General features: G+C 45.9%; 1 protein-coding gene and 1 pseudogene across 3 annotated transcripts in view; one reads left to right on the top strand and one right to left on the bottom strand.

The window, feature by feature from the left end:
* Window positions 1-11,381, top strand: part of CHCHD5 (coiled-coil-helix-coiled-coil-helix domain containing 5) — a 46,645-nt gene extending 35,264 nt beyond the window's left edge. Inside the window, exon 4 of one of the 3 annotated variants that reach the window (XM_065929198.1) lies at window positions 11,207-11,381. In XM_065929198.1, the coding sequence (XP_065785270.1) occupies window positions 11,207-11,218 (12 nt within the window). In that variant the 3' untranslated portion in view covers window positions 11,219-11,381. Of the gene's footprint in view, window positions 1-8,459; window positions 8,502-10,323; window positions 11,178-11,206 lie in introns of those variants that run through there. The other 2 variants (XM_065929195.1, XM_065929196.1) reach the window with 2 other exon arrangements.
* On the bottom strand, window positions 2,554-4,786 carry LOC136162772 (large ribosomal subunit protein eL43-like; annotated as a pseudogene).
* Window positions 11,382-24,171: the final 12,790 nt, after the last annotated feature.

Raw genomic sequence — 24,171 nt, 5'->3', positions numbered from 1 at the left:
GCTTCGGGAGGAGAGAGGGGTACAGGAAGTGAACACAGATTCCCAGAGTTTGTTGGTCCGAAAGGGTGGCTTGGTGAATGCAATTCCTTGTACGCACTTTTAGTTGTTCTGCTTGTGACATTGCAAGAATTTTTTTTTTAACCTAACCCAGACATGCTCCCAGGGACCCTAATTCAGCTCCAAGCCCTCTCTGACTAGAACCAGAGAGTGGGAGAGTTATGCACTGTGGTAAGATGATAAATGGTCTGGTAGGGGTACAAAATGGCTTCCCAGGTGGAGCTAGTGATAAAGAATCCCCCTGTCAATGTAGGAGATGCTAGAGATGTGGGTTCAATCCCTTGGTCAAGAAGATCCCATGAAGGAGAAAATGGCAAACCTACTCCATATTCTTGTCTGAAATCCCGTGGACTGAGGAGCTTTGCAGGCTACAGTCCATGGGGTTGCAAGGAGTCAGACAAGGGTGAAGTGACTTAGCATGGAAGGAGGATTCTTAACCAGTGGACTGCCAGGGAAGTCTCTACTTCTCCTACCTTTAGTGGTTCATGGTTTTTATAGATTATACTCCATTTAAAGTAGACTTAACTTTTACTTGTTAACATATAAGCTCTATCTCTAGTCTAGGATTTCATCTGGAAAACATTTTTTTAAGATGCGTAACTCTACAAAATGTGTGCTTATGACCATAATTGTTAGGAATGTGAATTAGTGAAGTATTTTTGTAGAGCAGATGTTGTGCGTGTATGTGTTAATTGCTTAGTTGTGTCTGACTCTTTGCGACCCCATGGACTTGTAGCCTGCTAGGCTCCTCTGTCCATGGAACTCCAGGCAAGAGTTACTAGAGTGAGTTGCCATTTCCTCCTCCAGGGGTTCTTCCTGACCCAGAGATCCAATCTAGGTCTCCTGCACTGCAGGCAGATTCTTTACCATCTGAGTCACCAGGGAATCCCAGAGTAGACCTTATGGCTAGTTAAAACAAATTTAGGGACTCCAGCCCCAGAGTCTAAGATCCAGTGGGACTGGGGGAGGGGGCTTAAGAATTTGCATTTCTGACAAGTTCCCACATGATGCTGGTCCTGATGCTGCTAGTCCAGAGACCATCTGATGTAGAGAATTCTAATAACATTTAGTTAAAGACAGAAAAACATTCATAGGGAGTTCCCTGTAGTCCATTGTTTAAGAATCTGCCTTCCAATACAGGGGTCACAGATTCGATTCCTGGTTGGGAAACTAAGATCCCACATGCTTCATGCCCACATGGGCAACTAAGCCTGTGTGCCAGAACTACTGAGCCTGTGCACCACAATAGAGAACCTTCGTGCCACAATTAAGATGAAACTCAGCCAAATAAATAAATAAATATGAAAAAATATTCATAAACTCTGATCAAGGATAAATGAAGGTGAGCAATCCCAATCCCAACAGCTACTTTGGAGGTTCTCCAGCTGACCCCTGAGGACCTGCTAGAGCCCCACTTGATCATGCAGGGCAAGCACCCCAATGCCAAGGAGTGTAGTGAAGGAGTGACTTGGCCAGCACAGCCCCAGGTTCTCAGGATGTGGCCAGGATAGCAGAGGGAAAGAACAGTCAGGATCAGCTCTCAGACCCTGGTTACATTTTTTTCTATTGCCCTTATCAACATATAGGGCTTCCCTGGTGGCTCAGATGGTAAAGAATCTGCCTACAACACAGGAGACCCAGGTTCCATCTCTGGGTCGAGAAGATCCCCTGGAGGGAGGGCATGGCAACCCATTCCAGTATTCTTGTCTGAGAATTCCATGGACAGAGGAGCCTGGCTGGTTAAATTCCATGGGGTCACAGAGTCAGACACAATTGAGCAACTAACACTTTCACTTTTCACTTTATCAACATATAACACATCATGGATTTGATGGATTTATCTCGTTTGTTGCCTGATCCCCTCACCTCTCATCAGAATGCAAGTTTACTAGGATAGAATTTTTGTAAATAGTGCTTGGATCACAGCAGATGCTCAATAAGCTTTGACTGGCAATAACCATGTGTCTAGATGTTCACATCAGTACTTCAAAAAGGGGCAGTCTTTCTGTGGGCAAGGGACATGGGGAAAGGAATAGGGGAGAGCACAGCTTTCTACTGACTCACCTCAGTCCTTTGAATTTTTCCTACCAGTTGTTAAAAACAAGATGACAGGTCCAAGATGGAGTTACTTATGCTGAGCCCCATGTCACCAAACTAAGCCTTAATTACATTTTTGGCTCTCCCAGCAGTGGAATCTTAACCCAGCCAATCAGGGATCACCTGATTAGCATTAGTGAGGTTATCTGCCTATGAGACCCCTGCCATCCCCTAAAGTTACCTTACAATAATCAATCTGCTATTTTTTGCCCAGTATAATTTCTTGTTCCTGTTCCTCTCTGCCTATAAAATGTTTTCATTTTGTACAGTTCCTTGGGGCTCCTTTCTGTTGGCCAAACTGAGCACTGCCAGCTTTGAACAGATTTTTAAAAAAATTTTTGTTACATAAAAATTAACCCATTTACTGTAGGCTATCAATGTTATCAAATGGTGGCACTTCTACTTGTCCTTCAATTCCTTCCCTTTTCTGATGGCAGACTTTACTGTGACAGCAGAAATGGCACCAGAAATGGCACCCCGGCATCACCCACTACCGTTTTCATGCAGGAATCACAGAGCCAAATGCCCACAGCTTGTCTCTGCACCTTGGTTTTGCCTCAGAAGGAGCAAGTGTATTTGGTGCGCTGGCTGACTTCAGTTTTCTTCTCCGTTTTCCCGAGGGAGGCACCGTAACAGGTCCCATATTTGTCCACAATCCCGACGTTGGTGCATTTCACCGTGTCACCACAACCTAGGTCTGAGCCCAGAGAGAGCTAAATTGATTTTTGCTCAAATAACTTCTTGAAATTCTTAATATGCCTCGGTTTATTTTTTAACACCACATATGTCACCTAGCTTTAAAAAAAGTTAGACCCCTATTATTAACTAGGAAAAATAAGTTGTAAGAGAAATGGGCATAATAGGAAAAAAACTTAAACACACACACATTTAAGTATGGTTTGGTTAGTTAGCACCTGAGACAGGCTTGATGAACGTCTTCCTAAGTGGCCTGGACCTGAGGCCCTTCCACAGGCCTCTCGGAACCTGGCCCTCTCCAGGCTCACGCCAGGGGGTCCCAGAGGTCTTTTCCAGCCTTTCTCCTGGCCTACATTATTTACAAGTGTCAAGCAACAACAGTTAATAATTAATGGACAAAAGAGGCCTCATTAAAGGCCTGTGGTTGCTTCAGGCAGAAGAGACTATCTCAATGTCCAAATGAAGAACCCTGGTGTTCAAAACAGAGACAGAGGAAATGTTTAAAGAGAGCGAGAAAGGAAAGAAGCTGTGAACTAGACCCAGCGTGATTTGTAAGCATCTCTGCTGGGAATGGAGAGCTGGGTTGAGGGGATTAGAAGAAAGATGCCTGGTGTGGGTGTGTTAGTTGATCAGCCTTGTCTGACTCTTTGAGACCCTACTGTGGCCCACCAGGCTTCTTTGTCCATGGAATTCTTCAGGTAAGAATCCTGGAGTGAGTTGCCATTACCTTCTCCAGGGGATCTTCTTGACCCAGGGGTCAGATCTGGGTCTTCCGCATGGCAGGCAGATTCTGTACCGCTGCGCGGCTGGGGCAGCCCAGAAAGATGCCTCCAGGGTCCCAAAGAAAGGAGGCCAGGTTGGACCTCCAGTGACAGCAGCTTGAAACTGGGAGAGCTCAGTAGAAGGACCCATCTATTAGGAATTTCAGAAAGAGGGCCAACACACTGGACCTGTTCTCCTGGACAAAGCCAGGAGCAGTTTCCTTGTTTTTACTTTTAAAATATATATTTACTCATTTGGCTGCACTGGCCTTAGTTGCGGCACTTGGGGTCTTCAATCTTTGTTGTGGCGCGTGGAATCTAGTTCCCTGCCCAGGGTTGGAATCGAGGCCCTCTGCATTGGGAGCTGGGAGTCTTGGCTACTGGACCACCAGGCAAGTCCCTCAGAAACGGTTTCTATGGTGGGTAACTGCTGAGCTAGTTATTTATTCTATTAATATTTAGTGGGCATATCATTGGGTCAGACCCTATGTCAAGAAAAGTCATTCTGATTAAAGGCAGAGGACTTAAGTGACTTCAGACTTTTACTAGAGATATTTCAGGAGGCACCGATACCTTCTCCAGCTTTTCGGGGAAGGTGGTGGAAAAGCAGAATGCCTTTCCCACCTCCCAGATTCAGGGGGTTCCAGGAGAGAGGGGCACCTCTTTCTTTGGGAAGCAGCTTCTGTACTTGCCCAGCAGAGGGCGGCTGGAACCTGGACACTATGGTTCCAGCCACCAGCTTTAGGACACCAGACAGATGGGAACCTAGCCCCCTCATTGCCCACTGCAGGATGGGCGTGATGCCCACTTGCTGGCAGTGACAGCCCTAGAGAGACAGGAGGTACCGGGAGGTGTCAGAGATGCTGTTTTGAATTCCCTCTAAGCTGTGTCACTTGTGCCTGGTGTAGGCTCAGTCCTGATGCCTTGCCAGGCTCGTCCTCTCTAGCCTGCTAGGCGAGGATCATTTCCTTATCATCCCAGGGCAGCCTGCTCACCCTGTTTCTAGTTACTGTTGAAAAATCGTTTTTTTCCAGGACACAGACTCCTAGAGCCCCAGAGGTGGGAGGAACTTGCAGTGCTGCTTGTTCGGGAGTTGACATTTCAAATAATTTCAGAGGCAGGTGCAGAGTGGAGCCTCAATTTGTGATGCCAACGTAGGATGAGATGGTGGCCATGGTGAACTGGAGAGCCCATATTTGTGCAAAGTCACCTCTATTCAAGTATTTTTCTTTTTTAAAAAAAGAAACACGAAAAAAAAAAAAAAACAGAAAAAAACAAAAACAAAAAAAAAGAAGAAGAAAAAGAATACGAAAAAGAAAAAAAAATAAATAATGAAAAAAACAAACAAAAAAGAAACATTTATTATTATTAATCATTTTTGGAGACACCATGTGGCATATAGGATCTTAGTTCCCAGACAAGGAATTGAAACCGTGCCCCCTGCATTGAAAGTGAAGCGTCTTAACCACTGGACCACCGGGGAAGTCCCCAAGTGTTTTTCTAATTACAAGTAAAATAAAGCATGGCTCTGGGCTGTATCAGGATGCTGGCTGCCAGGTCTTCCCCAGCTTGGGGAAAGAAAGGTGGAACTATTTGCGCAGAACAGGGCCCGATTCCCTTCTCCAGGCAAATCCACTCTCTTCCATGATGTTTGTCCCTTGGGGTTCAGGGTAACAATATGGAGTAGCAGCAGTTGGGGACAACTTGGGCTCCCAGCTCGGGTTGCCCCGAGGCCACTCATCAATCCTGGATTGCTTCATTTCCTTCCTTGGCCACCGCTCCCCTGTTTGGAGCAGGCAGCCTCCCCCAGAGTACAGGGCACTCCTTTTCCTCGCCGCCGTGAGTCACAACCTCGGAGCTGACTTGGGGCCAGCCTGACTCCTCAGAGTCAGGAGCTTCTCCACCCACTGCTTTTTCCAATGAATACCTCTAGCTGTGGGCCTCCGCTTCCTCTAGCCACCTCCCTATGGCTGGGCCCTTTTATTTACTCAGGGTTTTTTTTTTTTTTTTTCCTCCTTGAACCGAGGTCCTGTGGAGAAGTGCCTAGAAACTTTTCAAACTTGATCCCTCAGATCCCAAGGAGAAATAAGGAGGAGAAATAAGGATTAGAAGCAGAAAGGGCTGCTTTCCCATCATGAGCACTACACATGCTTGGGTGTGGATTTTTTTAAAAATGCAATCACAGGGGCGTCCCTGGTGAATCAGTGGTAAAGAATCTGCCTGCCAATGCAGGAGACATGGGTTCGGGTTCAATTCCTGATCCGAGAAGATCGAACAGGCCTCAGAGCAGCTAAGTCTGTATGCCTACTGAAGCCTGCCTGCCCTGAAGCCCATGCTCTGCAACAAGAGAAGCCACCATAATGAGAAGCCTGTGCGCCGCAACTGGAGACTAGCTCTGGCTCTCTGCAGCTAGAAAAAAGCCTGCATAGCAAGGAAGACCCAGGACAGCCAAAGATAAATAAATAAATAAAATTATTTAAAGGGACTTCTCCGGTGGTAAAGAATCCACTTTGCAATGCAAGGAACACTGGTTTGATCTATCCCTGGTCTGGGAAGGTCCCACATGCGGTGGGACAACTATGCCCGTCTGCCACAACTACTGAGCCTGTGCTCTGGAGCCCTTGAGCCACATGTACAGAGTCCACACTCTGCAACCACGGAAGCCCACACACCCTAGAGCCCACACTCCATAACAAGAGAAGTCAGCCCAATGAGAAGCCCACTCACTGCAACTAGAGAGTAGCTCCCACTCTCCACAACTAGGAAAAGTTCCCTCACTGCAACGAAGACTCAGTACAGTCATAAATAAATAATTATTTTTAAAAATCCAATCATATACTTTTGAGTCAGGCCCTGCGCTCTATGGGAGGACAGGTCCTCTGGGCTCTGTGGGGCGTGACACTTTCCCTTCAGCCTCTGGGAGTAGCAGGAACTCCCAAATAGCAGGAATGGGGCTGTGGTCCCTTTACCAGTCACAGAGATACCTTGGGACCTGGGGCAAGTATTTACAACAGTCCAGTGAAGAATGACAGCTCTTTCTCACCATGACTAATCCCTTGAGAATTAGTCCCAACTAACCCCATTGTCATGGAGCGCCTGCTTGCAACACCTCCCAAACTGAAGTGTAAAGATGACTAGGGTCCTGAGAATCAGGTCTCAAAAGAACGCAGTCTTAAGAATATCATTTGAGAGGAGGAAATAAGGACAAAAAAAAAAAAAAAACAAAAAACCCTAATGAGATTAGTTACCTGCAGGGCATAGTGGGAACAGGATAAAAGGAAGAAGGAAATTGAGAAGAATGACACTTCTCTGAAATAGCTTTTTGTTCTGACTCGATTTTAGAACCATTGTAATTGTTTTGAAATATTACTTATTTCAAAAATAAGTAAAAATGTAATAAAACTCACAAGGAGGGGGAAAACCTTAAGACTGGATAGAGAAATAAACAAAGTCCTTTGACTTCTATCTTACCAATTTGTAGAAATAACCTATCCCGTGCTGTGTGTTAAACATTTACCTATAGTTTTGTTTAACCTCTGCAGCATCTCTAAATTGTAGGTACTATTACCATCCTAGTTTTACAAGACAGGAAGTCATACCCTAGTGGCATTAAGGAAGCTCCCGAGGTCCCAGAGTCTTGAACTCAGATTTTGTATCAGATTTGTGACAGATCTCAGTTCTGAGGTCCTATTATATATTCAGTTCCGTGCCAGGCACAGAAATATAAGTTGGTGTCTCTGGGGTTCCAGGAATTTGTGATCTCAGTGATAAACATTTAACATGACAAAGCTATAAAAATAGGGAAATGAATGAGTCCCTTATTCATAAAGATTTAAAAGGATAAAAAATTTTGGGAGTGCTAAGCCCTCCTTGTGGGTTGACTTCGTAGAGGAGATGGGATTTGAATGGCATTTTGGAGGCAGAATTCAGGTAGGTGTAAAACAAGGGCAAATGGATTGCAGGCAACAGAACCCACTGGAAGCAGAGGTGTGGAGAGGGACTTGGCATGTGAAGAGCCAAGAAAAGACCAACCTTTGCACAAGAATAGACAACACAGAAGGGCACTTTACGACTCTCTAGGGTACCTCTTAAAAAGAGTTCAAAAAAAAAAAAGTTCAAAGTATAATGGAAAGAAAGTGGATTCCCAACCCCCCAAAATTAGCCCTTTGCATTGTTAATCAACTGTGTTATTATTCAGTCGCTAAGTCCTGTCCGACTCTTAGCATCCCCATGGACTTCATGCAGCCTGCCAGGCTTCCCTGTCCTCCACAGTCCATTGAGTAGGTGATGCTACAATCTTTTCCAGCATCAGGGTCATTTTGTACTCCAATATAAAATAAAAATTTCTTTTAAAAGTTAGCCCTTTGGTTGCTGCATATTAACATTGCCTAGTTCCTTTCCAGTTACTGGACTCAGAGGGATGACTAGGAAACTGCTGCTAAGTCACTGCAGTTGTGTCTGACTCTTCGACCCTGTGGACTGTCACCCAACAGGCTCTTCTGTCCATGCAGGATTCTCCAGGCAAGAATACCAGAATGGGTTGCCATGCCCTTCTCCAGGAGATCTTCCTGACCCAGGGATCAAGCCAGCATCTCGTAGGTCTCCTTCATTGGCAAGCGAGTTCTTTACCACTAGTACCACCTGGGAAGCCCCTGACTAGGAAAAGGCACACAGTATATTCTGGATCTACAGACAAAAACTGTTTTCGCTTTAAGGGGAAATAGAATCTTAGTCCCTTTGGTTACTTTTGCTTTTCTATTTATACTTTTTTTTTGAAACTTTAATCTTATTTTTAAATTAACTTTTCTTTGTGTTAAGTTGCTTTTTCCATTCTACTTTTACAAGCAGAAAGAGAGGCCAGTCCCTGTTTGCTGAGCTGAAAATCAGACCATCAGCCCTGCTGCATCCTTCTCAGCTAGTTTGCAGGCAGCCCCCCAGGTATGTAAGGAGGGGTGTTAGGGGGTAGGCCTGGGTTTCCCTGGGGGTTCAGATGGTAAAGAATCTGCCTGCAGTGCAGAAGACCAGGGTTCAATCCCTGGATGGGGACAATCCCCTGGAGAAGAAATGGATACCCACTCCAGTATTCTTGCCTGGAGAATTCCATGGACAGAGGAGCCTGGCAGGCTACAGTCCATGGGGTTGCAGACTTGGGACTGAGTCACGACCGAGCGGCTAACACACTCTTTTCCCTGAACCTGTCCCCTGCAGGAGGGTTTGGTGCTCAGCAGGGATAAGAGAGGAAGGAAGCCTGGCAGGCAGACACCAGTGCTGGGTCTAGCTGGACTGCAAGGCAGAAATATGAAGAAAAGCATAACATGGATAGTCCTATCAGGTTAACAAATGGTTAACTATAGACTAAGTTTTCTTTTTCTTTTTTTTCACTTTTTTTTTTTAATTTATTTTTATTAGTTGGAGGCTAATCACTTTACAATACCGCAGTGGGTCTTGTCATACACTGACATGAATCAGCCATGGATTTACTTGTATTCCCCATCCCGATCCCCCCTCCCACCTCCCTCTCTACCCAATCCCTCTGGGTCTTCCCAGTACTAGACTAAGTTTTTATCTGGACCAATGTTCACGTAAATTTGAAAAATCCTTGAACCAGGGACAAATGCAACATCTGGTCCTCAAACTGCTGCCCCACCCCCACCTCCCAGCCCCTGCCTCGAGCCATCCCCTTCTAAACCATAGGGATAATTTCACATGTCCCAGAGGGGAAAGTCTTCAGCTCTCCCCTCAGATCCTTCCATTCTTGCCCAGCCCCACTGACCCTGCTTTCCTCCCCACCTCCCGCCGAGCAGCCCCTGGCTCTTGGCGGCCACACCAGCCCCTGCAGTTCTGTGTTCACACCCCCCACCCCCAGTTGGGAGCACTGGCACCCTGGCAGGGCCCGTGGCCTGCCTCCCCTGGGCACACCCCTCTGTCATTGTGATTTTTCTCATCCTGTCCTACTGGTGTGTTTGTCTTTTCATCCCCAAATTCAGAGCTTAATTGCAAGAGCCAAGTCTTGCTTTTTTTCTCTACCTAAAACAAGATTCAATTTAGTCTTCGTTTAATAGTTGATAGATGGATGCTTTCCCTTAAAGCAATGGTTTCAAAAAAATAAATAAAAATAAAGCAATGGTTTCTTCAGCTTTTAAGACCACAACCCTCAGGAAGAAATTTTTTTTTACAGGGACTTCCCTCGTGGTCCAGTGGCTAAGGCTCTGCTTTCCCAATGCAAGGCATCCAGGTTCGATCCCTAGTCGGGGAACTGACCCCACATGCCACAACTAAAACTCGATACAGCCAAATAAATGATCGGGAAAAAAAAAAGTCTTTTTTCCATTACAACCCAATTTACACATTCATCCACACAGCCACAATCACATGTATATATTGATATAACCATAAACAAGAATTTCAAGAAATAGCACTTACTCTTGTTGGGTGTGCTCTGATGTTTTCTCCTTTATTCCATTTTACTCCTAAGTGCTTTGTTGGGACTCGCAGGTGGAAGGTCACAGTCTGACAGCAGAAGAGAAGGGCTTCCCTTCCAGCCAGGATCAGATTAGGATTAAGCTGTAACAAATGAAGGCCTCTGCCAACTCTGACGTGTAGATAAGGGTCTTGGCCTCATTATGAAGCAGGGCTACGTGTTGGAATCATGCTCTGGCCTGGACCTGCCCTTTGCAGCTTTCTCACCCAGTCTTCTTCATTCCTTTACCAGAGTCACCTCCATGGACAGAGGAGCCTGGCAGATTGCAGTCATGGAGTGGCAAAGAGTTAGACACGGCTGAGCACAAGCATTCCAACTCACAAAGACTTCCTTCCTCTCATGGTGCTCAGGGCCTCACCTATATTTCGTGCATACCTCTCTGATTGCCCTTTATCACACAGGCTTGTGAGGCAATTCTTTTTCACAAGGCTTGTGGCTCAGCTGAGCGCCTGGAGCAATGTGGGCCTGATAAAGCACAGGAAGAGTGATGTTTGAAGGAGTTGAGTTGAAGGACTGCTTTCAGGGTCCACTGGTGCCATCTCTTCCAGATTGTTACTGGGCCAGGAGTGGCCTGAGGACTCAAGGCTGCAGTGGGGACAGGCAGGTGCGGGGGGGAGGCTGCTATGAGCAGGTTACCAGGAGCTGCCCGGGGCAGTGAGTGGAATTCAATGGTGAAATTTCAAAACTCAGTTATCTCCTCACTTTGCACAGAAAGCTCATAACTTGAGACATCAAGATGATCAACCTGGGGTGCAGAGTGAACTTGCGCACTCAGAGGCACCTCTGAGGACTGACGTTCCTAGAGCCCTGATTTCAATGGTGGGTGGATGACTCGAGGCCAGGCATCAAGAGTCTGAATGTGACCCAGGTCCCTCCCTGCTGCTACAGTCAACCCTGGGGCCTGTCTCTTGCTGGGCCTCACCCTGCGCAGATCATGAGTATAATCCTATGCAGGAGGCAGTTAGTGCTGGGTTTCCACCTCCCACTCCAAGGTACCAATATTCCCGGTAGAAAATGTTTTGGCAACTGTCGGAAATGACAGAGATCCTGAAACATAAATAGTACATAAATCACGTGATGTCGGAAAATGTAAGTCATGGTTCTGCTGGTTCAGTGTTCCAGGTAACCACACAGCTTCCATGAAGACAGAAACCACAAACACAGAGCTCCACTACACAGAGGGTCTGCCACCTCCGAAAGGAAACCGGATCAAAACATTCCAGAACATTCCAGCAGACCGCTGCCTTCGTCTGGGCTCCGCTCGCTTTGTGTCTTTTGCTCTTTCAATGTCTTTCAGGGGGAACAGCATCATTGCAGTCTGTGATGCCGGGGGGAGGGGGGGGGTGGCGGGGGGGGGGAGTTCAATTTTTTCAAAATGAATTTTAGCAAAAGGATAGATTATAAGCAAACACAAAACTAATGAATGTTCCTCTTAACTGTTTACCTAGCTCTGCCCTCTAGTTGTTGCATTGTTTGTCACATGAAAAAGAGAACCTGCACCTTGTTCTCCAGGAGCTCATGGTGTTCATTTAAGGCAGGTCCCAGTGGGAAGGCCTCCAGGGCGGAGCATAGGAGGGTTAGCTGCTCATAAGCCCTGTAGTCTCAGGAATGGACTGACACCTTCTGAGCTCCAGTTTCTTCTAATTCGTGGGTTTAGAATTACTCCACTGTGCTCTTGGGCTTCCCAGGTGGCACTAGTGGTAAAGAACCTGCCTGCCAATGCAGGTTTGATCCCTGTGTTGGGAAGATCCCCTGGAGGAGGGCATGGCAACCCACTCCAGTATTCTTGCCTGGAGAAACCCATGGACAGAGGAGCCTGGTGAACTACAGCCCATAGGGTCGCAAAGAGCTGGACATAATTGAAGTGACTTAGCATGCACACACTACTGCACCTGGTGGCTCAGCAGTAAAGAATTCACCTACCAGTTCAGGAGACGAGGGTTCATGGGGTCAAAAAGAATCAGACACTACTGAGTGACTGAATGCACACGCTCACGCATACATACATACATTACTGCACCCAGGCCTTCTGGGAAGAGGGAAATGATGGAATGTAGGTGGCAGCTGATGTTTGTGAGGAAGTCAGTAACTTTCTCAAGTGACCTTTGAGGCTGCTGCCTTCAGAGCAGGGGAGGGAGGTGGTGGGAAACAGCCAGACTGGGCCGATTAGATTTTTCCCGTGGTGAATCAATGGACAAGAAAGCGAGATGGACAGAGGAGAGCACCAGGCAGCCAGAATCTTCTGGATTGTGCCCTACTGTGGGCAGTGGTCGTTGAGAGAGGCTTCATGAAAGTCATGGTCTAGCCGATTAGTCTGGGCCCCTGTGTAGCTTGGTTGGAAGTGGGATGAGGCTAGGAGCCGGGGGTGAGTGGCTAGACTTAGGGAGGAGGGAGTGAGAAGGGAGTGGGTGTGAGAGAATGGCCACAGGAGGAGTTAAAATTAGGTTTCAGGACTTCCCTGGTCATCCAGTGGCTGAGACTCTTGAGTTCCCAATGCAGGGTGCCAGGTTCAATCCCTGGTTGGGGAACTAAATCCCACATGCCACAACTAAAGATCCCATGTGTCACAACTAAGACCTGGTGCAGCCAAAGGAAAAAAAGTATTTTAGTTGGGTTTCTACATGTGCTTTGCCAGGCCCCCAACCCCATTGTGGCTGTTTGCACCCCACTGCCCACCACTCATCTTCTCTCTGCCTTTGCCTTTCTCCTCCAGCCCTTCTGTCTCCACCCCACCCCCACTCCCCACATCAGCCCTGTGTGTCATTCTGCCACCCAGGTTGGGGCACATAGGAGGCTCAGCCAAGGCTTCAGAGGATGTTCATGCTACATCCTCTGAAGGTGCTCCTTCAGAGGTGCTCCCAGGGTGCACTTGGTCAGGCCAGCTCTGATTGGGTCATGAGCAGCGGGAAGGGCAGGTGGCTCTTTCTTTAGTCTGTGAGTGAGAAAAGCTTCTGCTGGTTAGACCTCACAGGAAGCTGGAGCCAAGGGGTAGCACCTGACATTGGGTGCAGCGCTATGGGCTGGGTGAGAAGGGGAGGTGACACCTCTGGGCTGTTGAGGCCTGCTGCTCCTTCTATGCCAGGCCAAGGAAATCAGGTCACCCTTCCCCTCTCTTTGCTAGATGCTGCTTCAGAGAGATAAAAGAAATATTCATAGCCTAGCTGACTCAGGCAAGACATCTAGGTGAGGGTCTCAAACCGGTGGCCCGCAGGGCCATCCCCCTGCAGATGGGTTTTGCTTTGTCCACAGTGGTGGTTTAGTCGCTAAGTGTCCGACTTTTGCAATGCCGTGGACGGTAGCCTGCCAGGCTCCTCTGTCCATGGGATTCTCCAGGCAAGAATACTGGAGTGAGTTGCCATTTCCTCCTTCAGGGGGGTCTTCCTGACCCAGGGATTGAACCCAGGTCTCCTGCATTGCAGGCAGATTCTTTACCGAATGAACTAAGAGGGTCCACAGGGATCCTCCTTGTCTTTTACACATGTCCTTCGTCCCCTTTCTGCCTTCTTTATTTGCCTTCCTTGTCTTGCTCCTGAGTTTATGAATTTACTGGCTTCATCCTAAGAAACACAAAGATGCTCCAGGAACTTCTGACATGGCTGGGAAAACAAGACTAACACACAGGCCAAGAAGGCTGAGTGTGCCAGATCCAGACATATGGGAGTTTAGATGAGATATCTCCCATGGAGATTACCATAGAGGAATGTGTAGGGGAGAGTTGAATACTGAGCCTCAATGGAAGAGGAATGTCCCAGGATTGGGAAAGACAGGAGGGGCAGCCTGGAGAAGTTTCGCTGGGTTGGGCTTCATTCCACCCACAGCAGGGGGCACCTCTGAGATGTTAGCATAAGGAACTGATGTTGGAGGCACAGAAGAATCCTGGAAATGTGGATGGGGGCAGGGAGCTGAAAAGAGGTACCAATTTGAGAAAGTCTGAAGGAGGTAAAGACTGGGTGTTGTGGAAGCTGAAGGAGGATCCAAGAATACTAAGCTTGGCGCTTCAGAGCATCTCAGAGACAGCTGCATACTAAGTCGCTTCAATCGTACTTGACTCTTTGCAACCCCATGTGCTGTAGCTCGCCAGGCTTCTCTGTCCCTGAGATTCTCCAGGCAAGAATACTGGTGTGGGGTGTCATTGCCTCCAGGGAATCTTCCCCACTTGGGATCGAACCCCAGTCTCTATGTCTCCTGCATTGGCAGGCGGGTTCTTTACCAGTGCCATCTGGGAAAGCTATTGAGTCATGAAAATCGGGAAGTCATCAGAAGGCGGCTGCTTGGGGTACGGGTGAGAAGTTGAGAAATTGTGGTTGAAATTCATTTGATGGATGAAATAGGCAGCTGGCATCTAGATCTGTGGACCTAGAGATGGAGGTGGTGATTTAGGGATTACACTGAGATTTCGAAGGGAGATGTTGGGAGAGAGAAGGGGGTGTGCAGAAAAGAGAGAGGCCCTGCAGAAGAGGACCGATGTGGAATTGGAGAAGCAGAGAGCACATTGATGTCAGCGGAGAGGACAATCAAAAGAAAGAGGTCCACTGACATCATCAAGTACAGAGGATTCAGGGAGAGCAGAGCAAAGGCTGGGGTTTTAGAGCTAGGGCATGGCCGAAATTTTGATGGGCGTGGAGAAGATGACCACATATTTCACAATCAGACAGCATGGGTGGAGAAGAGGCTGTTTATCTCTAGGAGCGCGTGGTATATAGAAGTGATGTCACCGATCTGCTTGCCCACAGCACAGCAAAGCCAATTTACCCAGACACAGAATTGTGATGAAGGAAGGTACAGCATTCATTTGCAGGGCCCTAGGCTCAGTGGGTAAAGAATCTGCCTGCCATGCAGGAGATATAGGAGACGCGTGGGTTCGATCCCTGGTTTAGGAAGATTCCCTGGAGGAGGGCATGGCAACCCACTCCCACATTCTTGGGAGAATCCCATGGACAGAAGAACCTGGCAGACTACAGTTCATAGGAAGATTCAGACATGACTGAAGTGACTGAGTGCACGCACACAGTAAGAGTACTGAGAGTTCGTGCCTGAAAGACCTGAACCCCACATGCCACCCTAGGCCATACCCGTGAAATTCAGGGAAGGATTCTCAAAGGCAACATCTGGGGTGAGGGCTGCAGGGGACATGACTCTCTTCTGATTGGTTTGTGATGAAGTAACAGGGTGATGTTTCAGGAATCTTAGTCATCTACTTTCTGGTTCCAACCACTCTGAGGTCTAGTGCCTAGTATCAGCTCAGCCTGTAGTTGTCATCCTCTACTTGGGTCAGGGTGGGGGTGGTCTTAGTTTCGGCAGAAAACTCTAAGATAGTGTCAGATTGTGATGTATATCCCTTGAGGAGGAACTAGGACCTTATTTTATCACTGAGCTATTGTCATTACTTTTCTCCTTTAACTGTTTCTCCTTTGTTTCTGCATTTCCTCACTTCCCTGTTAATAATGACTTGTTCCTGCTCTGGAACTCAGGGATGTTCCAGCAGACTAAAGCCTTATTCTACAAATAAGAAACGGGGATGACGGGGATGACGGAGAGGTTTTTGTACCCAGGAGGGCCCAGCAGGGTCCTGCTCGGTGTCAGTGACAGTAAGAACAAAAGGAGATTTATGGAAGTTTGAAGGCAGAAGGAGATAGTGGTGAAAAAAGTGCTGAATCTACTAAGGAGAGAGGATAAAATGAAGAAAGTACCCAGATGTGGTGGAGGGGGTGGATGGAAATACTAAGCTTTGATTTCACACTAGGCTGCATTCCCCCATCCTTCATTTTGGGCCCTGTCCTGGGTCCCCCCCACTGTCCATGGTTCTCACTCTTGGGCTTAGGCAGCCGGGGGAAGTCAGGTGGCTGGTCAGGTGATGTTACAGAGTCCAAGCTTGCTCTGCTTGCTTCACAATAGGTCAATAAATCGGAAGGTGTTGAGGCAAGGAATAACAACTTTATTCAAAAAGCTGACAGACTGAGAAGATGGTGGACTAGGGTTCCCAAAGGTCTCCCAAGGGCTTCCCTGTTGGCTCAGACTGTAAAGAATCTACCTGCAATGCAGGAGAACCGGGTTCGATCTCTGAGCCAGGAAGATCCCCTAGAGAAGGAAATGGCAATCCACTCCAGTATTCTTGCCTGGAGAATCCCATGGACAGAGGAGTCTGGCTGGCTACAGTCCATGGGATCACAAAGAGTCACACACAACTGAGCAATTAACACAAACAGGGTCCCCCAAAACCATCTTATGATGTCTGAATGCCAGTTTCTTTTCTAGAACAGAGAAGGGGAGGAGGTGAGGAAGTAGAGTAAAAAAGGCAGTAAGTCTTGCAAAATATCTCCTGGAGTGGCTAGCCTTGGGGTGGGGGATGTGTTCATTTCTTCTTTTCTGTAGCCATTCACAGGTAGGCAGGGGCAGATTGCCTCTTTGTGAGCCGAACAAAGGCATTTTAATATTCAGACAGAGGAACTGAGTTCCCTGTGACAGGCCATTCTGGATGCTTACAGGTATTGCTTATCAGAACAAAAGCATTGAGAAGCAAAGGTTAAAGTGAAAGAAACATATTCAACATGGAGTCGGAATTTGCTCTTCCCTGTCACAGTGAGGCACTCTTGGGGATAGTGATGTGTGTTAGTTGCTCAGCTGTGTATGACTCTTTGCGACCCAATGGACTGTAGCCCACCAGGCTCCTCTGTCCATGGGATTTCCCAGGAAAGACTACTAGAGTGGGTTGCCATTTCCTCCTGCAGGGTACCTTTCTGACCCAGGGATCGAACACTCGTCTCCTGCATCGCAGGCAGATTCTTTACTGTCTGACCCACTAGGATAGGGGAGGGTGTTCTTAGTTCAGGACTGGGACCCAGAGCAGCACCAGCAATGATTCCTTTTCCATCTTGCCCTGGATTCCTCCCTCCTTTCTCAGAAGCTCCCATCAAAAACGGTGCCTAGATATTGTCCAAAGGTTTGAAAACATCAGTAAAGCCCTCTGATTGGCCCCTGTTTTAGGCGCCCCAGGCACAGGCAAACAGGAAGTAAAAGTGGGTAACCACAAGGAAGGTGGGGGCGAGGCCTGGGTTAATCATCAGAGTTCTTGGCAGCAAGTTCTCAGCCAGCCTGGGCTGAAGCAGCAAGTAGCTACAGTTTTAAAGTTTTCAGTGGCAGAATCTGTCTCTTCAGTGCCTGAATCTGTCTCTTCAGTGCCTGGTTACCCATGCTGACCCCATAACAAGCACCATGCCAACAGGCCCAGCGGCCATAGGAACATCAACAAGCAAGGAGGTAACTGCGAGGATGACTTCACTGGAAAAGTAAACACACACCCTGAGGGGAAGGAGTGTTCACAGCTGGGCTGGGCTGGGGATGCTGCTCTGGAGAGTGCAGGGAGGGAAGGGAGGATGGATGGATAGAGAGTGGACTTGGTCTAGATTGGAAGGGACGGTGTGAAGGAAAAGACAGATTTGTGCAGGAATTACAAGAGCCAGAAGGGGGAAAAAAAATTAACTGCTGAGGATGACAGTCAAAAGGTCTCATTCTTACTGTGAGTTCAGAGATGCTAAAGAGGGAGGTTGTTATTGATGAAGGAGATGTAGGTGGGCTATTAGGCCACTGACCACATGTGACCCGAAGGAGATCTGAAATATCCTGAACCTTGAACTGGCATTTTCTCTCACAGGCTCACAGGTGGGCCTCTAAATGGTAGTTTGGCAATACCATATAAATGAGAACATTCATGTAGCCTATGACCCAGCTACTCCACCTGTGCTAGACTACACACACACACACACACACACACACACACACACATTATGATCTATTGTTACTCAGCTTTTAAAAGAATCAAGGAGTTCAATATCCAGGTGGTGCTAGTGGTAAAGAACTCACCTGCCATTGCAGGAGATGCAAGAAACATGGGTTCAATCCCTGGGTCAGAAAGATTCCCTGGAGTAGGAAATGGCAACCCACTCCAGTATTTCTGCCTGGAAAATCCCACGGACAGAGAAGCCTGGTGGGCTACCGTCCATAGGGTTGCAAAGAGTTGTACACAACTGAGCACACATACATATGTGATGACATGCAGAGGTATCTAAATATGTTAAGTGAAAAGGGCCAGTTGTATAACTGTGTGTGGTAGGATTTCATTTTACGAAAAAGAGAAAAATGGAGGAATTCCCTGGCGGTTTAGTGGTTAGGACTCCGCATTTTCACTGCTCAGGGCCTGGGATCAAACCCTTGGTTGGAGAACTAAGATCCCACAAGCTGCATGGAAAACAAAAAAAGAAAAAAAAAAAGGTATATATTTTATATCATAGAAAAACATAAATACTTTCTATGTTTGTATTACAAGAAATTTTTTAAGAAACCATTTGGATGTTTCGAGAGAACAGCATGTATATTATCTACAGTGAAACAGATCACCAGCCCAGGTGGGATGCATGAGACAAGTGCTCGGGCCTGGTGCACTGGGAAGTCCCAGAGGAATCGGGTGGAGAGGGAGGTGGGAGGGGGGATCAGGATGGGGAATACATGTAACTCCATGGCTGATTCATGTCAATGTATGACAAAACCCACTGCAATGTTGTGAAGTAATTAGCCTCCAACTAATAAAAATAAATGAAAAAAAAAAAAAAGAAACCATTTGGTTGAGGTATGATTGACATACAAAAAGATGTACATACTTAGAGACTTCCCTGGTGATCCAGTGGCTACAATGCCACACTCCCAATGCAGGGGGCGCAGGTTCAATCCCTGGTCAGGGAACTAGATCCCATGTGCTACAACTAAGAGTTCTAATGACACAACTTAAGATTCCTCACTTGGCAATAAAGATCCTGGTGCAGCCAAATAAATAAATAGTTTTTTTTTTTTAAGCTGTGCATATTTAATTATATTAAATAATGTCATGAGTTCACAAGGAACTCAATAGTAGTTATTTTGGGGGTTAGATTAGAAAACTGAGGTTTCAAGCAGAGGCACTTTTTAACTCAAAACTCTTCTGTAGGGTGTAGTGTTTTTAATTTTTTTAAATTAAAAAATTTTAAATTTCATGTTGGAGTATAGTTGACTAATAATATTTTAGTACAGCAAAGTGATTCAGTTACACATATAAATGTATCTATTCTTTTTCAAATTCTTTTCCTATTCAAGTTATTATAGAGTATTGAGCAGAGTTCCTTTTGCTATATAGTAGGTCCTTGTTGATTATCCATTAAGCAGTGTGTACATGTCCATCCCAAACTCTGTAACTATCCTTCTTCTCTACCCTCCCCCTGCCACCATAAGTTCCTTCTCTAAGTCTGTGAGTCTGTTTCTATTATGTAAATAACTTCATTTGTATCATTTTTTTAAAAAGATTTCACATATAAATATCATATGATATTTGTCTTTCTCTGTGTGACTTACTTCACTTAGTATGATAATCTCCAGGTCCATCCATGTTGCTGCAAATGGTATTAGTTCATTCTTTTTAATGGCTGAGTAATATTCTATTGTATATATGTACCACATCTTCTTTATCCATTCCTCTGTTGATGGACATTAAGGTTGCTTCCATGTCTTGGCTACTGTAAACAGTGATACAATGAACATTGGGGTGCAGCCATCTTTTTGAACTATGGAGTGGAATTGCAAGGTCATATGGTAGCTCTATTTTTAGTTTTTAGTTTTAGTCTTTAGTTTTAGCTCTATTTTTAGTTTTTTAAGGAATATCCATACTGTTCTCGATAGTGGCTGTACCAATTTACATTCCCACCATGTACGGTATAGTTTTTAACATGTGTATGTATTATTTAGCCTGATCATTTTGGTGACCACAGTTTGATAATGAAAATCTGATAAACATGAATTCTCTTGGGGACAATGGAGAAGGAAATGGCAACCCATTTCTGTATTTGTGCCTGGAGAGAATCCCCATGGACAGAAGAGCCTGGTGGACTGGGCTACAGTCCATAGGGTAGCAAAGAGTTAGACATGACTGAAGTGACTTAGCATGCACATGGGGACAATGGAACAGAGTATTTGCAACTGAGGTTTCTCTTTTTGGTCTCTCTCTATTGTCTGGCCTGAAAGCTGTACCCCCAAAAGTCACTCCTCTGGTTTACATTGGAGGCAACTGTAAGTGGTGGGAAGAACATTGGATCTGGAGTCATTCATTCATTCCCAGCCCGCCAGGGCTTCCTGTGCCAGCCAGCATTCCAGGTTCTGCTTCCCTACTCTGTGTGGTCATGGGCTCTCAGGTTCTCATTTCCTTGTACAGTAAGATATTAATACTGGTTCTTAGGACTTCCCTGGTGGTCACGTAGTTAAGAATCCTCCTTCCAATCCTGGGGACTCAGGCTTGATCCCTGGTCCAGGAACAAAAATATCACATGCTGAGGTGCAATTAAGCTCTCACTCCACACCTTGAGAGCTGGTGCACTGTAACTACTGAACCAGCATTCCAGAATATGTGAGCTGCAACTACTGAGCCCACACACCCAAACTTCTGAAGCCTGTGTGCTGAGGGCCCCAACTCTGCAACAAGGGACACCACGGGAAAGAGAAGCCTGTGCACTGCAACTAGAGAGTAGCCCTGACTCACCACAACTAGAGAAAGACTGCTGGCAGCAAGGAAGACCCAGAAAAACCAGAAATAAATCCTAAAGAAAGAAAGAAAGAAACAAAGTTTCTGAAGGTACCTGGAACCAGGAGGGTAAGAGCCCTATATACATATTCAGTTCAGTTCAGTTCATTCACTCAGTCGTGTCCGATTCTTTGCAACCCCATGAACCGCAGCACGTCAGGCCTCCCTGTCATGCATCACCAACTCCTGGAGTTTACTCAAACTCACGTCCATTGAGTCGGTGATGCCATCCAACCATCTCATCCTCTGTTGTCCCCTTCTCCTCCTGCCCTCAATCTTTCCCAGCATCAGGGCCTTTTCCAATGAGTCAGCTCTTCCCATCAGGTGGCCAAAATACTGGAGTTTCAGCTTCAACACCAGTCCTTCCAATGAACACCCAGGACTGATCACCTTTAGGATGGACTTGTTGGATCTCCTTGCAGTCCAAGGGGCCCTCAAGAGTCTTCTCCAACACCACGGTTCAAAAGCATCAATTCTTCGGCGCTCAGCTTTCTTTATAGTCCAAATCTCACATCCATACTTGACTACTGGAAAAACCATAACCTTGACTAGACAGACCTTTGTTGACAAAGTAATGTCTCTGCTTTTTAATATGCTGTCTAGATTGGTCATAACTTTCTTTCCAATGAGTAAGCATCTTTTAATTTCGTGGCTGCAGTCACCATCTGCAGTGATTTTGGAGCCCCAAAAAATAAAGTCAGCCACCGTTTCCACTGTTTCCCCATCTATCTGCCATGAAGTGATGGGACCAGATGCCATGATCTTAGTTTTCTGAATGTTGAGCTTTAAGCCAACTTTTTCACTCTCCTCTTCCACTTTCATCAAGAGGCTCTTTAGATTCTCTTCACTTTCTGCCATAAGGGTGGTGTCATCTGCATATCTGAGGTTAGTGATATTTCTCCCAGCTATCTTGATTCCAGCTTGTGCTTCATCCAGCCCAGCATTTCTCATGATGTACTCTGCATATAACTTAAATAAGCAGGGTGACAATATACAGCCTTGACATACTCCTTTTCCTATTTGGAACCAGTCTGTTGTTCCATGTCCAGTTCTAACTGTTGCTTCCTGACTTGCATACAGGTTTCTCAAGAGGCAGGGTCAAGTGGTCTGGTATTCCCATCTCTTTCAGAATTTTCCACAGTTTGTTGTGATCCACACCGTCAGAGATTTTGGCATAGTCAATAAAGCAGAAATAGATGTTTTTCTAGAACGCTCTTGCTTTTTCCATGATCCAGCGGATGTTGGCAATTTGATCTCTGGTTCCTCTGCCTTTTCTAAAACCAGCTTGAACAGCAGGAAGTTCATGGTTCACAAATTGCTGAAGCCTGGCTTGGAAAACTTTGAGAATTACTTTACTAGATGAGTGCAATTGTGTGGTAGTTTGAGCATTCTTTGGCATTGCCTTCCTTTGGGATTGGAATGAAAACTGACCATTTCCAGTCCTGTGGCCACTGCTGAGTTTTCCAGATTTGCTGATTTATTGAGTGCAGCACTTTCTTAACATCATCTTTTAGGATTTCAAATAGCTCAAATGGAATTCCATCATCTTCACTAGCTTTGTTCATAGTAATGCTTCCTCAGGCCCACTTGACTTCACATTCCAGGATGTCTGGCTTTAGGTGAGTGATCACACCATCGTGATTATCTAGGTCATGAAGATCTTTTTTGTAGTTCTTCTGTATATTCTTGCCACCTTTTCTTAATATCTTCTGCTTCAGTTAGGTCCATACCATTTCAACCCTTTATTGAGCCCATCGTTGCATGAAATGTTCCCTTGGTATATCTAATTTTCTTGAAGAGATCTCTAGTCTTTCCCATCCTATTGTTTTCCTCTATTTCTTTGCACTGACCACTGAGGAAGGCTTTCTTATCTCTCCTTGCTATTCTTTGGAACTCTGCATTCAAATGGTATATCTTTCCTTTTCTCCTGTGCCTTTAGCTTCCCTTCTTTTCACAGCTATTTGTAAGGGCTCCTCAGACAGCCATTTTGCTTTTTTGCATTTCTTTTTCTTGGGGATGGTCTTACTCCCTGTCTCCTGTACAATGTCACAAACCTCTGTGCATAGTTCATCAGGCACTCTGTCTATCAGATCTAGTCCCTTAAATCTATATCTCACTTCCACTGTATAATCATAAGGGATTTGATTTAGGTCATGCCTGAATGGTCTAGTGGTTTTCCCCACTTTCTTCAATTTAAGTTTGAATTTGGCAATAAGGAGTTCATGATCTGAGCCACAGTCAGCTTTTTTTGCTGACTGTATAGAGTTTCTCCACCTTTGGCTGCAAAGAGTATAATCAATCTGATTTCGGTGTTGGCCATCTGGTGATGTCCATGTGGAGAGTCTTCTCTTGTGTTGTTGGAATAGGGTGTTTGCTATGACCAGTGCATTCTCTTGGCAAAACTCTATTAGCTTTTGCCCTGCTTCATTCTGTATTCCAAGGCCAAATTTGCCTGTTACTCCGGGTATTTCTTGACTTCCTACTTTTGCATCCCAGTCCCCTATAATGAAAAGAACATCTTTTTTGGGTGTTAGTTCTAAAAGGTCTTGTAGGTCTTCATAGAACCTTTCAATTTCAGCTTCTTCATACACATATTCAAAGTTTTCATAAATCATCATCAAAGGCGTTATCCAAAGTCACAGCAGAAAAGTTCAATTCCCTGCAGATGGTGGGGATGGAATAAATGAAATGGACAGTCCTGAAATGAATATATTTGGGTGAGGGGGTAACAGTAGATTGCCTCCAGAAATAAAGTGACTTATAGAAAACTGCGAAGTATCTGTGCATAATGGATGAGACCACCAACTCCAGAAGCATTTCATCCTAACAGATGGTAAGTGGAGTGTATAGAAAACTGGGGGACACCCAAATCCAATTAGTATCCAAGCGTATTTCATGCTCGCTAAATGCCAGGTACACGCCAAGCACTTTATTTTTAATCCTCTGTGTGTGTGTGTGTTTAGTCGATAAATCATGTCCGAAATTTTTTGTGACCCCATGGACTGCAGTCTGCCATGGGATTCTCCAGGCAAGAATACTGGAGTGGGTTGTAATTTCCTTCTCCAGGGGATCTTCCTGACCAAGGGATCGAGCCAGTGTCTTCTGCATTGGCAGGTAGATTCTCTACCGCTGAGCCAGAATGGAAGCTCATTTAATCCTGAGAACAACTCTATTATCTTCACTGTACAGAAGAGAAATGTGAGGCAGCGAGAAGTAAGAGAATTTGCCCAAGGTCACAGCATGAAAATGGTACAGTGGGATGCTCATTCCATATAGTCTGACCTCAGTAGCTGTGAAGTCCTCCTTAGCTAAAATGGTCTGAGTGCTTGCTGAGGAAAATCAGGCTTATGAAACAGTAGTGGCTTTTCAACTTCTGACTGAAGAAGAAGGTACTACCATATTGTTTTCTAAACTTTCCAGATAACAAGTCATTATTCTTCTTATAACTGCTTCTTAAAATGTAAGGTGCCTATGAGTTCCAC

Source organism: Muntiacus reevesi, chromosome 3, assembly GCF_963930625.1.
Source record: "Muntiacus reevesi chromosome 3, mMunRee1.1, whole genome shotgun sequence".
Taxonomy (NCBI): Eukaryota; Metazoa; Chordata; class Mammalia; order Artiodactyla; family Cervidae; genus Muntiacus; species Muntiacus reevesi.
The sequence above is the reverse complement of the archived record's forward strand: the minus strand, read 5'-3'. Positions and strand labels throughout refer to the sequence as shown.